The following is a 12980-nucleotide window of genomic DNA, read 5'->3' on the forward strand; positions in this document are numbered from 1 at the left end:
AACAGGAATCTTGTGTTACGCTTATTGAAGTGCTGACATTTCTCTGTTTGCTAAGTGAATGTATAATTCTATTCTGTGTGCTAAGGTTCACTTGTGTGTTCATCCATAAATAACACCAAGAGAAAATCTTATGGCCAATACCATGTTAATACATATTCATACACGTGGTAATGAACTTGTCTGTTTTCTTAACTGTTATATAGCACATACTAAAACCATCTGACTACCAATAGTTTTTGTAACACATACCTGTGTGTGCACACTTGCTGTACCTCTTCACGTCTGAAACATGACTGAAGAGCAGTTTGATGCCAGGTAATGCAAAATATCATTGACCCTATGGTCTTCCAAATGATGGATGAGACGTTGATCAATACTTAGTGACTTTTTTCATTGGGTATGAGTAGAAAATAAATTAGATTCAAGCTGGGGCATAATTGCTTTTCAAATCTCTGGTCTTGTCTGTAGGAAAGGAGCATGTGTGACAGCTACTCTAAAATGTTTTAAGTTCTTATTGTTTTGTTTTGTTCAGCAATTGGATCAGACGGTCTGTGTTGTCAAAGCAGAGAGGTGAAGGAATGGCATGGATGCAGAGCAACTAAAGGAGTGACTAAAGGTAGCTATAAAATGATTTCAAAATGCATACTTAAATAAATTGAGTTGCTGAAGCATTAATAACCTTGATTTTTTTTCTTTTTTTTTTTTTTACTGTGCCTACTACCTTCAGTTTAAGGTAGCAGGATCTGGGCAAATGTACACTGGCTCATAGACTTACATAGGTGGAAGACTTTCAGAAGAAATGTACTTTGTATATTCAGGTTCAGTTATCTTGAAGTTCAGTTACCTTTAAAGAAAAAAATATTTGTCTTCCTCTTGAAATAACTAAGGTGAACTGGCTTGATGGAACTGAAATGTAAATTGTGTCTCTCTTTTTAAGGAAAATACTATTATGAAGTATCCTGTCATGACCAGGGCTTGTGCAGAGTTGGGTGGTCCACTATGCAAGCCTCATTGGATTTGGGTGAGTTTTTCTTTTCTTCATAAAATAGAAAATTCTGAAGTTTAGCAGGTCTGCAGGGTCAGTACCACAAAGGGCAGCTAATTTCCAGTCTTCTAGAGGGAAAACCGGGGGTATCATTAGGGATTGCAGAGAAGGGAGAACAAGGCCATGGAAGTGCAGCTGTTCTCAGTCAAACACTACAAAACAGGTAAGAGGAAGTCTGACTGTAAAGGGGATACACTAATTATTTGTTTCTGTTTCCATAATTTATTAAAATATAGGTGAGTAGAGACTGAAAGTTAGCATGTATTTCAGGGATGGTGTTCCAGAGTTCACCAAAGCAGTGAAAATTGTTTGAGCAAGGGTTGTACCCTTATATGGTGGAAATACAAAGACTTGAGTCTGGCATGGTTTGAGATTATAGTCAAAAAGGATCTGTGATCTGAAACCTAAACAATAACCATTTTATTGTTGTTTAACTTGACTTTAGGCACTGACAAATTTGGCTTTGGCTATGGTGGAACTGGAAAAAAGTCGCATAACAAACAGTTTGACAGTTATGGTGAGGTAAGTTTCAATCATTAAGTAGCCAGAAATGTTGTTCAGCAATCATGACATCAAGCTTTTAAAAGTAGTCTCACTGTGTCATGTATTATTGATTTAAAAGCCAGGAACTGAATTAAATATAATTCCAGATGAGTGCTATATTTACGTGCGAAGTAAAGAAGTGGTCTCATCTCCTGGACTTCTGGGGCTTTTGTTTCCATTGTTATCACTGGCCTCCATGTAACTGGCCCACTTAGGAGCATTAACAACCACAAAGATGAGGACCTTGTACTGCATTAACTGGAAGTTAAATGCTTTAGATCACCTTATTGCTTTACTTATTGCAGTCTCTTTTTCACACTGACTTCACTGGACTGGTACAATCAGACCTAAATCTTTTACATCTTAGCTGTTGAGTTGGAAATTGGATTTTTGTTTCCTATTTTAAAAACTGCTCTTGCCTATTTCTGTTCTTGACTTACTGAAGTTGTAATTGGCCTCAGAAGTTTCCATGCCAATATGAATTCCTCTTGTGCAATTTTTATCAATCTAAATAGATCAAATGCAATTTTAATAATTACCTTTTATTATTACAGGTGAACTTTCCAAAGCTTATGCAGTAAAGTTTTTGCACCTATTTAAAAATATTCTTTCTGATTTACTAAAATTTGAAATACTTTTCAGTAATGTCTGGGTTACTATAGAGATGTTACTTTAAATATTTTTGAAAAATGTTAAGTTCAGTCTTGTTTGTACCTGTATTTAATCTTTTATAAATGTAATGAAAGTAGGCTTGCATAATGTTTGTCAGACATTGAAATTAAATTTAATGTAATATATCCATATTTCATGCCCTGCATCAGACTTGAATCTTTTCCAAAATACATTTTTGCCTTTATGAATAAATTACGTGAAATCAAACTTCCTTGTAATACAAGGAATGTAAAGGTGCCAATTTTGTCTATTCTAACCCATGTGTATTTTTCAAACAAGTGTGTGCTATTCAGAGAAGGGTTTGTGTGTGTTTGTTCTGTTTGGAAATCTGCTGTTTGTTTAAAGCTATTCGTGTCAGATAAATTATAAAGATTAATAAAATCTGAGTGCTGTTTTGTTTTAAATGTAGCTACTCCTAAATCAGTTCTCTCTGTTTTCTATCTGCCTTCCATTGTAGGAATTCACTATGCATGATACAGTTGGTTGCTATTTAGATGTAGACAAGGGACAAATCAAGTTCTCCAGAAACGGTACGTTCTGAATTTTTTTTCCTTTTTGTTGCTGTTGTTGGAAAATCTAACTAATTGAATATTTCACTCTAATTGTTTTAAATGTATTTTGTTCTCAGGGAAAGACCTTGGCCTTGCATTTGAAATCCCTCCACACATAAAGGGCCAAGCAATCTTTGCTGCCTGTGTTCTGAAGGTAACATATGAATTTGTTGTGAATATACAAATCACATGTGAAAATTGTTCAGTCCTATTTTAAATATCAAATATTGTCCGTATTCAGTAACTACTTCATATGAAATCTTATTTATTCATTCAGTCTTATTCTGTTACTATCTCCACCTCACTGTCCACCTTGCCCCTTGCATCTTTCCTAGCAAGGATGTGCTGCTGGAAAAACTTGTCCCGTCATAAAGAGTGGGGTACAGGTTGAACCACTCGAGTCTGACACACTCTCTTGCATTTGAACATCCATAATCCAACATGATTTTACTTAGCCAGATGACCACTTATCATGAGCATAGCCAAATTTCCTATTCCTAGCTCTGTCTTAATTAGATGTAATTTATCCCTAAATGTCTTACAAGAGCCCAATAAGCAGTGAAATGTTGGAAATCCTGCTAGACAATATTGATCTCCCGTGATCTGGCAGATTGTCTCATTTGACAGTGGTCAGGTCCCAAGAGTGCTTGACTGTGTGGAAGGGTTAGGTTTTGAGTTTTTCTGATTGTTGAGAAAATCTGTTGCATTTGGTTACCTTTAATAAATAAATGCAGACTTTCACATGAGTTTTGCAACGTTAAAGTTAAACATTGATTTTCTGAGCATTACTCTTTTCTGCCTACGCTATAACACAGTTCAGTAACTTAACAGTTTAAAAAATAAAAGCCAGAAATGCCAGTGTCTAGTGTGAGTGAGAACTTGACTAAAACAATCTTAACTCCCTCATTTAAATTCTCAATTCTAATGTTAAAATACTGCATTTGTGTAGCATTTGCCGATTGATATATCTATCAAAAGATTTCTATGATATCTATCAAATGTATGAGGTCCTTTTTAATGGAGTTGTTCAGGACAATCCAAGACCTAATGGTGTAATTCAGTCTGCAATTTAAAAGGCAGGACTACTGAATGAGTTGGGTGTGGATAAAATATTGTTGTTCATAAGGTGCCTGCATCTATAGTTAAAATTGGAGACATACTGATGTGGAAGAATTCTATCTTAAACACACCACAAATAAGAGCAGGAAACAGACACATTATTGGAGAGATTTGATTAATTACAGCGTTATTTACAACCTGCTTTTGTGGAAATACTGTTTTTTAAAAGATGAAAAGCTTTGCTGTATTAGTCTTGGCTTGTAGTAGATTCTCACAGAAAAATATTTTATGGAAGAAATTCTAGATATATATTGTCTGTCTTGGTATCTGACAGGTTTTGTGAAACATTTATTTCAGAATGCTGAATTGAAGTTCAATTTTGGTGAAGAAGACTTTAAGGTTCCGCCAAAGGATGGCTTCATTGCCCTCTGCAAAGCACCCGATGGCAGTGTTGTGAAATCACAGCACACAGGTAAGTTAGAAGCAGAGGAAGAGGAGAGTCTCCAGAAAAAGTGAGACTTCTGTTTTTTTTTCCTCCAGAAGGTCTTTGCATGGGTTTAATTGTGCCTATTAATGACTCTTGATGCTTGACCAGTGACTTCAGTTGGGACAGAATTAGGTTAACTGGAGCATCTTTGCAAATCTCACCCTCAATGTTAATTCTGTACATCATAATAATTAACATGAAGTTAGATATGCATAGACTAAATAGCTGAAAGGTGCCAACTGCTAATTAAGGGAATTCAACTTAATTTGTCAGAGGGCATCCACTTTAAGAGTAAGCAGTTTTTCCTTTTAAGATGACCAGTGAATGTTGTTGGATGACCAATGTTCATGTTGTATGGGTAATACAAACATTTTGTCATAAGTCTGATTTTGGTTTTTGAGTGAGGAAATACTTAGTTCAAAATCGGAGGGGTAGCCGTGTTAGTCTGGATCTGTAACAGCAACGAAGGGTCCTGTGGCACCTTATAGACTAACAGAAAAGTTTTGAGCATGAGCTTTCGCGAGCACAGACTCACTTCATCAGATGCTGGTCTTGGAAATCTGCAGGGCCAGGTGTAAATAAGCCAGAGGAAGGGTGGGGATAACAAGGTTAGCTCAGTCAGCAAGGGTGAGGCTTACTACCAGCAGTTGATCTGGAGGTGTGAACACCAAGGGAGGGGAAGCTGCTTCTGTATTTAGCCAGCCATTCGCAGTCTTTGTTTAAGCCAGAGCTGAGGGCATCGAATTTGCAGATGAATTGTAGCTCAGAAATTTCTCTTTGGAGTCTGGTCCTGAAATTTCTTTGCTGTAGGATAGCTACTTTTAAGTCTGCTACTGTGTGGCCTGGGAGATTGAAGTGCTCTCCTACGGGTTTTTGTATATTGCCATTTCTGATATCTGATTTGTGTGCATTTACTTTTACGTAGAGACTGTCCAGTTTTTCCGATGTATATAGCAGAGGGGCATTGCTGGCACATGATGGCATAAATTATATTGGTAGATGTGCAGCTGAATGAACCCACAATGGTGTGGCTGATCTGGTTAGGTCCTGTAATGGTGTTGCTGGTGTGTATATGTGGACAGAGCTGGCAACGAGGTTTGTTGCATGGATGGGTCCCTGAGATAGAGTGACTGTGGTGCGGTGTGTAGTTGCTGGTTAGGATTTGCTTCAGGTTGGCAGGTTGTCTGTGGGCAAGGCCTGTGAAAGTGGGGGATCATTGTCCGGGATGGGTTGTAAATCCCTGATGATGCGCTGTAGAGGTTTTAGCTGAAGACTGTAGGTGATGGCTAGTGGTGTTCTGTTGGTTTCTCTCTTGGGCTTGTCCTGTAGTAAGAGGCTTCGTGGCACACGTCTGGCTCTGTTGGTCTGTTTTTTTCACTTCCTCAGGTGGGTATTGCAGTTTTAAGAATGCTTGGTAGAGATCCTGTAGGTGTTTGTCTCTGTCAGAGGGGTTGGAGCAAATGCGGAGATATCTTAGTGCTTGGCTGTAGACAATGGATCGTGTGGTGTGTCTGGGATGGAAGCTGGAGGCATGAAGGTAGGCGTAGCGGTCAGTAGGTTTACGGTACAAGGTGGTATTGATGTGGCCATCATGTATTAGCACCGTGGTGTCCAGGAAGTGGATCTCCTGTGTGGACTGTTCCAGGCTGAGGTTGATGTTGGGGTGAAAGTTGTTGAAGTCCCGGTGGAATTCCTCCAGAGTCTCCTTCCCATGGGTCCAGATGATTGAAGATATCATCAATGTAGCGTAAGTAGAGACGGGGTGTTAGTGGACGAGAGCTAAGGAAGCACTGTTCCAGGTCAGCCATGAAAATATTGGCATATTGAGGGGCCATGCAGGTACCCATAGCTGTGCCGCTGATTTGAAGGTATATGTCGTTGCCAAATCTGAAATAGTTGTGTGTGAGGATAAAGTTAGAGAGCTCAGCCATCAGATGTGCTACAGCACCATCTGGGATACTGTTCCGGACAGCATTCCTTCCATCTTTGTGTGGGATGTTGGTATAGAGAGCCATGGTGGCTAGGATAGTGTTTTCTGGTAGGTCATCAATGTCTTGCAGTTTTCTCAGGAAGTCAGTGGTGTCTCAGAGATAGCTGGGAGTGCTGGTGGCATAGGGTCTGAGGACAGAGTCCACATAACCAGACAGTCCTTCAGTGAGAGTGCCAATGCCTGAGATGATAGGGCGTCCAGGATTTCCAGGTTTGTAGATCTTGGGTAGGAGGTAGAATAGCCCCGGTCGGGGCTCTAGCGGTGTGTGGCTTCCCCTCCCTTGGTGTTCACACCTCCAGATCAACTGCTTGTAGTAAGCCTCACCCTTGCTGACTGAGCTAACCTTGTTATCCCCACCCTTGCTCTGGCTTATTTATACCTGGCCCTGCAGATTTCCAAGACCAGCATCTGATGAAGTGAGTCTGTGCTCATGAAAGCTCATGCTCAAAACTTTTCTGTTAGTCTATAAGGTGCCACAGGACCCTTCGTTGCTGTTAGTTCAAAATGTGTATCTGAAGATCTTGACTAGCCGAAATGAGTAATGATCTTGGCCATTGGATTGTAAATTTTTTTTAAAAGAATTAATAACTAATTTTAAAAGGTGTAGACTCAAGATCTTTTTTTTTTCTTAAACTGGGAAATCTGGAAAACTATTTCCAGCAATTAAAGATGTGAAAGTGTAACTTTCCTCTTAGCTAAAAAGTGTGTGTGTGTGTGTGTTTTTGTTTTCTAGGAAGTGCACAAGTGGCTCAAACAAAGAACCTTCCTAATGCTCCAAAAGCATTAATTGTGGAACCATCCAGAGAGTTAGCAGAACAAACTTTGAACAATGTAAAACAATTCAAAAAATACATTGATAATCCTAAATTAAGGTAATGTCTTTTCAAATATTGTCTGTGATCTAGATAACAATCCAGTTATGTCAGGTCTCTATTGATGAAGTTCTAACATTTCTAAATAGGCCATATGATTTCAGCAACTGCCTTAAGGTTAATGTGCCCCTTAAGATAAAGCAGATGGAAACTGGGGCAGGTTAGAGAGAGGAAGTTAAGGGGATAGTTGCAGCATCAAGACTAGATCATGAAACAGTTGATGATTTTCGTTTGTTTTTTGGGTTTAGGCTTTACCTGCCTGATGTGATTTTAAATTCTGTGTTTGAGGCTTTATGTTAAGTTCTCAAAGGTATGCCAGGTGCTCTCTTAAGTTTGAAAAATAACAGAAAGCATAATCACAGGAAGGTATGACTAAAAAGGTCAAGTCTAACCCACACCTGAGGCAGGACCCAGTGTATTTATAGATCAAACCTAAGCGGTGTAGGTTCAAACTGTCTATTTTCCCTTAATGATTAGAGCCGTATCCTACATTCTTTCAGGTAACCTCTTCTGGTGCCATCTAGCCTTATAGTTTAGAATTTTTCCTAGTATCTAGCCTAAACCACAAAGTAAGCCCTTTTTTTTTTTTTTTTTTTTTTTTTTCCATTTCCAACTGTCGGGGACCATAACAAATTGATCATTTTTGTTGCTCTCCTCTGCACTTCCTTCAGTTTGTGTCCATGCCCTATAAAGGGTGGCATCTAGAATTGGGTATGGTAGTCCAGCTGAGGCGTCACCAGTGCCAAGTAGTGCAGGACAGCTATATCCTCTATCTTCCATACGAGCCTTGAAGTACAATCCTTGTTTGTCCATTCTGGCCCCCAGATCCTCTAACAATACTGCCACCTAGTTGCTTATTCCCAAGGTGGTAATAGTTTGATTTCTCTCCCTCTTGCATCTCCCCCCGCCCCCCCCCCCCCCCCATCCTCCAAGAAAATTGGTGTAGTAGTTTTAAACTTGTTGAATTCAGAACAGTTCTCCATTATGCCAAGTTTGTTTTGAAGTCTAATTCTGTCCTGCAGGTGCTTTCAACTCCTCTCAGCTTGATATGACCACTACATTTTATAAACCTAGTCCATTACCGAAAACATAACATACACTGCAACCAGTGGAATGCCACTAGATTTCACCTCCCAATCTGACAGCAAGTCATTGAAAGGTTATAGTGAAAGGCTATACGTGGGGGGAGGAGATAGAGCTCAGTGGTTTGAGCCTTGGCCTGTTAAACCCAGGTTTGTGAGCTCAATCCCTGAGAGGACCATTTAGGGTCTGGGGCAAAGAGATTTTGAAAAACTGTCAGGGATGGTGATAGGTCCTGCTGTGAGTGCAGGGGACTGGACTCGATGGCCTCTGAAGGTCCCTTCCAGCAATGAGACAGGTATATCTCCATATTTATTTATTCACATCTACTCTAGAAGAATCTGTTGATAGAAGTTCCTGTCAGAAGAGATGTCCTGATTAAAAACTTCTGTCAACAGATCGTGTTCACACACAAGTGGATAGATCTTTCGATCCACTCTGTCGGCAAGCGTCCACTGAAGCATCTATGTGGCTTTTTTGTTGACAGCTACACACAAAATGCATTTGGTCAACAGATGTTCTGCGAGTTTTATCAGCAAAACTCTCTAGTACAGACATAGCCTGAGTGGTTATCAATACATTGTGTGCACACTTTATAATTTAATCTCGACCACATTTGCGAAGTTTGCTTATGAGACTGTAATATGGGACTGTATCAAAACCCTTACCAAAATCATGATTATGTAATGCATCTATTGGTGTGTTTTCCCTCTTCCCCCTTTCCACTATTACCATGTCAGAGAAGGAAACTAGGTTTGTTTGGCATAATTTATTTCTAATAAACCCATGCTGACTACTCTGCAAACTCCTTTATCATGTGGGCACTTACAAATTTGTTTAATTTTGTTTTGATGTGTTTCCAGGTGTTGAAGTTAGGCTTATTGGTCTAGAATTCCCTGGATCCTCTTTTATTTTTTAAATAGCATTTACAAGTGTTTCACCTTTTCCAATTCTCTGTTTTCAGTTAGTTCCGTAACTACCGTGGGATAAATTTCAACAGGTTCTGCCAATTTATATCTACATTTAATTTACATCTCCTTATTTTTACATGGTTTCTTTTCACCTTGTTTAGTTAATATTATATAGATTAACTGGCCACTATTAACCTTTTCAGTGCAGACTAAAGCAAAATGGGCATTAAATACCATAGTCAACTTAATTAAATCAATAGCCCTTCGTGTTTTGCTTTCAAAGACTATTGTATCCCTCTGACAAATGAACTAGCACAATAGGTCTGGTTCTTTTTTGCGCTAGTGTGATCTGAGCACAAACTTTGTGGTTAGTATGTGGATGTCCATAGCATGTTTTTTTTTAAACAGTGGCTTTTTGTCTATAAAACATTTGCATCAAATGAACAAATATTAGAAACCTCAAGACTACATTTAAAAAATGAAATGTAGCACTGTAGGACCTATATGAATTCTAGAGGATGCTCGATTTAAGTAACGTGTATATATAGCTCACTGCATTCATAATGATGCCTTTCCTGACTTCTGAGAATATAATATGCCAAAAGTTATATAGCATGTTTAGTCTTGTGCCTTTTCCAAAGGATGAGATTGTTTAATGAATTTTTTTCATTCTTGTAATGTCATATATTTTCAAACCTTTTTTTGCTAATGTAAAAAAAATCATGTTCTGGAAATTCAACAGACAGAATCAAATTCTGGTCTTAAATATGTGCATATATATGTTAGGTAACAATTATGACAAGCATTTTTTTTTTCCTTGAAACTTAACTTAAAAACATGATAGTATGGTGGTTGTCTCTTTTGAACGTATGCATTTTTATAGTCCTCTTGGTTCCCCGATATTACAGAGGCAAGGTGGGTGGAAAAAATACCTTTTTGTTGGACCAAATTCCATTGGTGAGAGACCAGCTTTTGAATTCAAGCAGAGCAGGGAAAAACAAGTTCTGAATAATTTCCTTAAACACACTTCTTGAGCTTGAAGTACATATAATGGTGTACAGAACACTAAACCAGCTGGTTTAGTTGCTCTGTTGGATATGTAAAGGTCTGCAGTGCAGAGCAGTGATGGGCAACGTGCACTAGTGAATGGGCCGCATGAGTGGCACTCCATCAGAGTGAGCCATAAGACTGTCGGACCCCAGACTGTCTCCTGGGGTAGGATAGTTTTGCTAACTGTGCCTACGCACCTAGAATTTGCACAGTGTGCCGATTTGAACCACAACAGTGCTTTGATTTGGTGCAGAGGGAGTGTGTAATTCATAGTCAATGTTGCGTGCAGTCAGCACACACTTTACTTCATGTGCCCGACTTTATGCCCGTGCCACTTTACTACCAGTAGGACAAATACTGTGAGGATGGAAACCAGCTTAATCTGGCAACGTTGCATGTTGGCAACAGTTAATAAAATGTCTCAGGCCACACGTAGAAACCCAGTGGGCTGCATGTGACCCTGGGGCCACAGTTTGCTCACCACAGGTCTGGAGATTAAAGTGTAATTTATACTGTACAAATGTAAAAGTTTCAAAAACTCAGTTTCCTACAATTTAATTCTGTTTTAGGGAACTCTTAATTATTGGTGGTGTTGCTGCAAGAGATCAGCTTTCTATTCTGGAAAATGGTGTAAGTTGTATTCTTACCACTAATTTCAAATTTTTTGGTTCATGTGTTCTACAGCCCAAGTTCCATAACAATATTGTACTCCATATAGCATCTGTAAGTCTGAGCAAATAAATTAATTTAAGTTGCCCAACTATTGCAGTATTCTAGTGTTTTGTTTCCCTTCAGACAGAGAAATAGATCAAATTAAGCCCGGTAATGCAAATTTTGCATTGTGCTCCCTTCCTCCCCCACCCCAAGCATGGAGCTGTGTTGGGACCCCTGTACCCTTCACTACCCCCTCTCCCTGCTGCGCTGTTTTCAAACTTTTTCATCTGAAGGTCTTCCCCTCCTGCCTTTTTTGAGTTCTATACATATATTTTTGGTTATATCCCTTCACAACCCAGGCAGGCTAGGTGAATGGGTAAGGAGAGCTGAGGGAATGCCACCCCTAGACCCTGCTGCACAGACCTTGCCTGAGCCCTGCTAGCATGTGTGTCCAGCTTCCAAAAACAGAAGTAAAACCATGCCAAAGGGTTCCCTTTTCTGGAAGCCCCAAGTTTCCCTCCCCACGCTGCTAGGGCCTAGAGTTTTTTTTTAAGCTTGATGGGGCGGGGGTGGGGGGGGCTCATTAGGGAAAAAGGTGGAGAAAACCTACTCTTTTGTCTGTAGGCCATTCTTTCCTGGTGCTCTCATCTGGCCCCATGCCCCTTATCTCCTTTCCAATCTCCATCCCCATATCTTTCTCCCATCTGCATTAAAACAGGAGCTTCCTCCTCCTTTTCCTTGCTGCCTGTGCACTAGCATTGAGAGTACACTTGTAGAGATGGTTTCCCTTGTTTTGGTTCCTGTGCCAAATGGTCCAAATAGCAAAGAGCAATCGTAAGGAAAACCCTGCTTGGACAAAGTATTTTCAGCCACTCTGTCGGAGTAACCATGGATAGGAGCTTCCTGGCAAGGGAGCATGTTGAGTATAGATGACTCTTCAGTGAAGTTAGCTGCCAGGCTCTAACAAGCCCCTGCAAAGCATGTTAAATCTTTCTCCTACCCTACCCCACCATGTCCCACTTCTGCTTTCCAAGTACCAAGTCTCTACATCAATGCATAAAGGATTTGAATCTTCTCAATTAGATGGCTGGAACTTACTTTAAGAAGTGGAAAACATCATTTACTTTCATCAGCCTTGTTCTCTGAAAGAACTGCACCATTGTAGCCCAAACTTTCTGCTTCAAAGCTTGGCATTCTCACTCCCCAAAGATATTAATCACATCCAGTAAAATTTGCCAAAGTTATAAGCAACTGAAAACAGGGTCTTTTAATGTAAATGGCTGTGCAACCTATGCTTAGTGTTCATGTTAAATTTTGACATGCTAAATGTACTTAGAAACCCTTCTGTAGGTGGACATAGTCGTGGGAACCCCTGGAAGACTGGATGACTTGGTGTCAACTGGAAAGCTTAACTTATCTCAAGTTAGATTCCTGGTTCTTGATGAAGCTGTAAGTTTTTAAAAAAAATTTCGACTTTATATATTGTGGTTTTTGGTTTTGTTTTTTTTTTGTAAACTTGTGACAGTTTGATTTACTATTAGTGAGGTGACACTTTCATTGCCCTAGAGTTAATGCATATATGTATTTAAATGTGATAGTGACAGCTCAGTATTCTTGTGTTTTCAGAATTAACTATCATAGTCACTCTTCTGTAAATGCAGCATACTCAATTCTTAGACTTGCATTCTGTCCAAGTTATGGACAGAGCCAGTCCTTTTTGCAAAATGGGGAGGCCAAGAGTATTCACAAGGCTTTCAGAAAGCTTCAGTTTCAGATAAACTTAAATGGTTCTCTGAGTAGTTTTACGGCGTAACAGTTAGCTGCAGAGGCATCTGCCAAGCCAAGGGAGTAGTATCCTCAAATGCAGCCTTGTGGATGTACAAAGCCCTTGAATAGAAGCTGGTATTAAAAGATTACATGTGATGATATGATTTAATGCCAAATCTCAAAAGTACTGTGAAGAAATATCTATTTTACTAGCTTTGAAAATAGTACCTAGGCCAGTGGATTTCAGTTGGTGTGCGGTGACACATTGGTTTGCTGTGAGAACTGTCCAAGTGTGACCT

General features: G+C 39.5%; 1 protein-coding gene across 4 annotated transcripts in view; it reads left to right on the forward strand.

Annotated features, from left to right (window-relative positions):
- Positions 1–12980, forward strand: part of DDX1 (DEAD-box helicase 1) — a 48311-nt gene that overhangs the window by 9596 nt on the left and 25735 nt on the right. For all 4 annotated transcript variants that reach the window (XR_012645123.1, XR_012645124.1, XM_074991288.1 and 1 more), the window contains 9 exons: positions 533–616; positions 938–1021; positions 1491–1567; positions 2718–2790; positions 2889–2965; positions 4228–4342; positions 7081–7219; positions 10830–10890; positions 12265–12363. Coding sequence is in view for 2 of the 4 variants with exons in the window: in XM_074991288.1 (XP_074847389.1) it covers positions 533–616; positions 938–1021; positions 1491–1567; positions 2718–2790; positions 2889–2965; positions 4228–4342; positions 7081–7219; positions 10830–10890; positions 12265–12363 (809 nt within the window). In the remaining 2 variants the exon portion in view is untranslated. The remainder of the gene's footprint in view (positions 1–532; positions 617–937; positions 1022–1490; positions 1568–2717; positions 2791–2888; positions 2966–4227; positions 4343–7080; positions 7220–10829; positions 10891–12264; positions 12364–12980) is intronic.

Source organism: Carettochelys insculpta, chromosome 3 (genome assembly GCF_033958435.1).
Source record: "Carettochelys insculpta isolate YL-2023 chromosome 3, ASM3395843v1, whole genome shotgun sequence".
Classification (NCBI taxonomy): Eukaryota; Metazoa; Chordata; order Testudines; family Carettochelyidae; genus Carettochelys; species Carettochelys insculpta.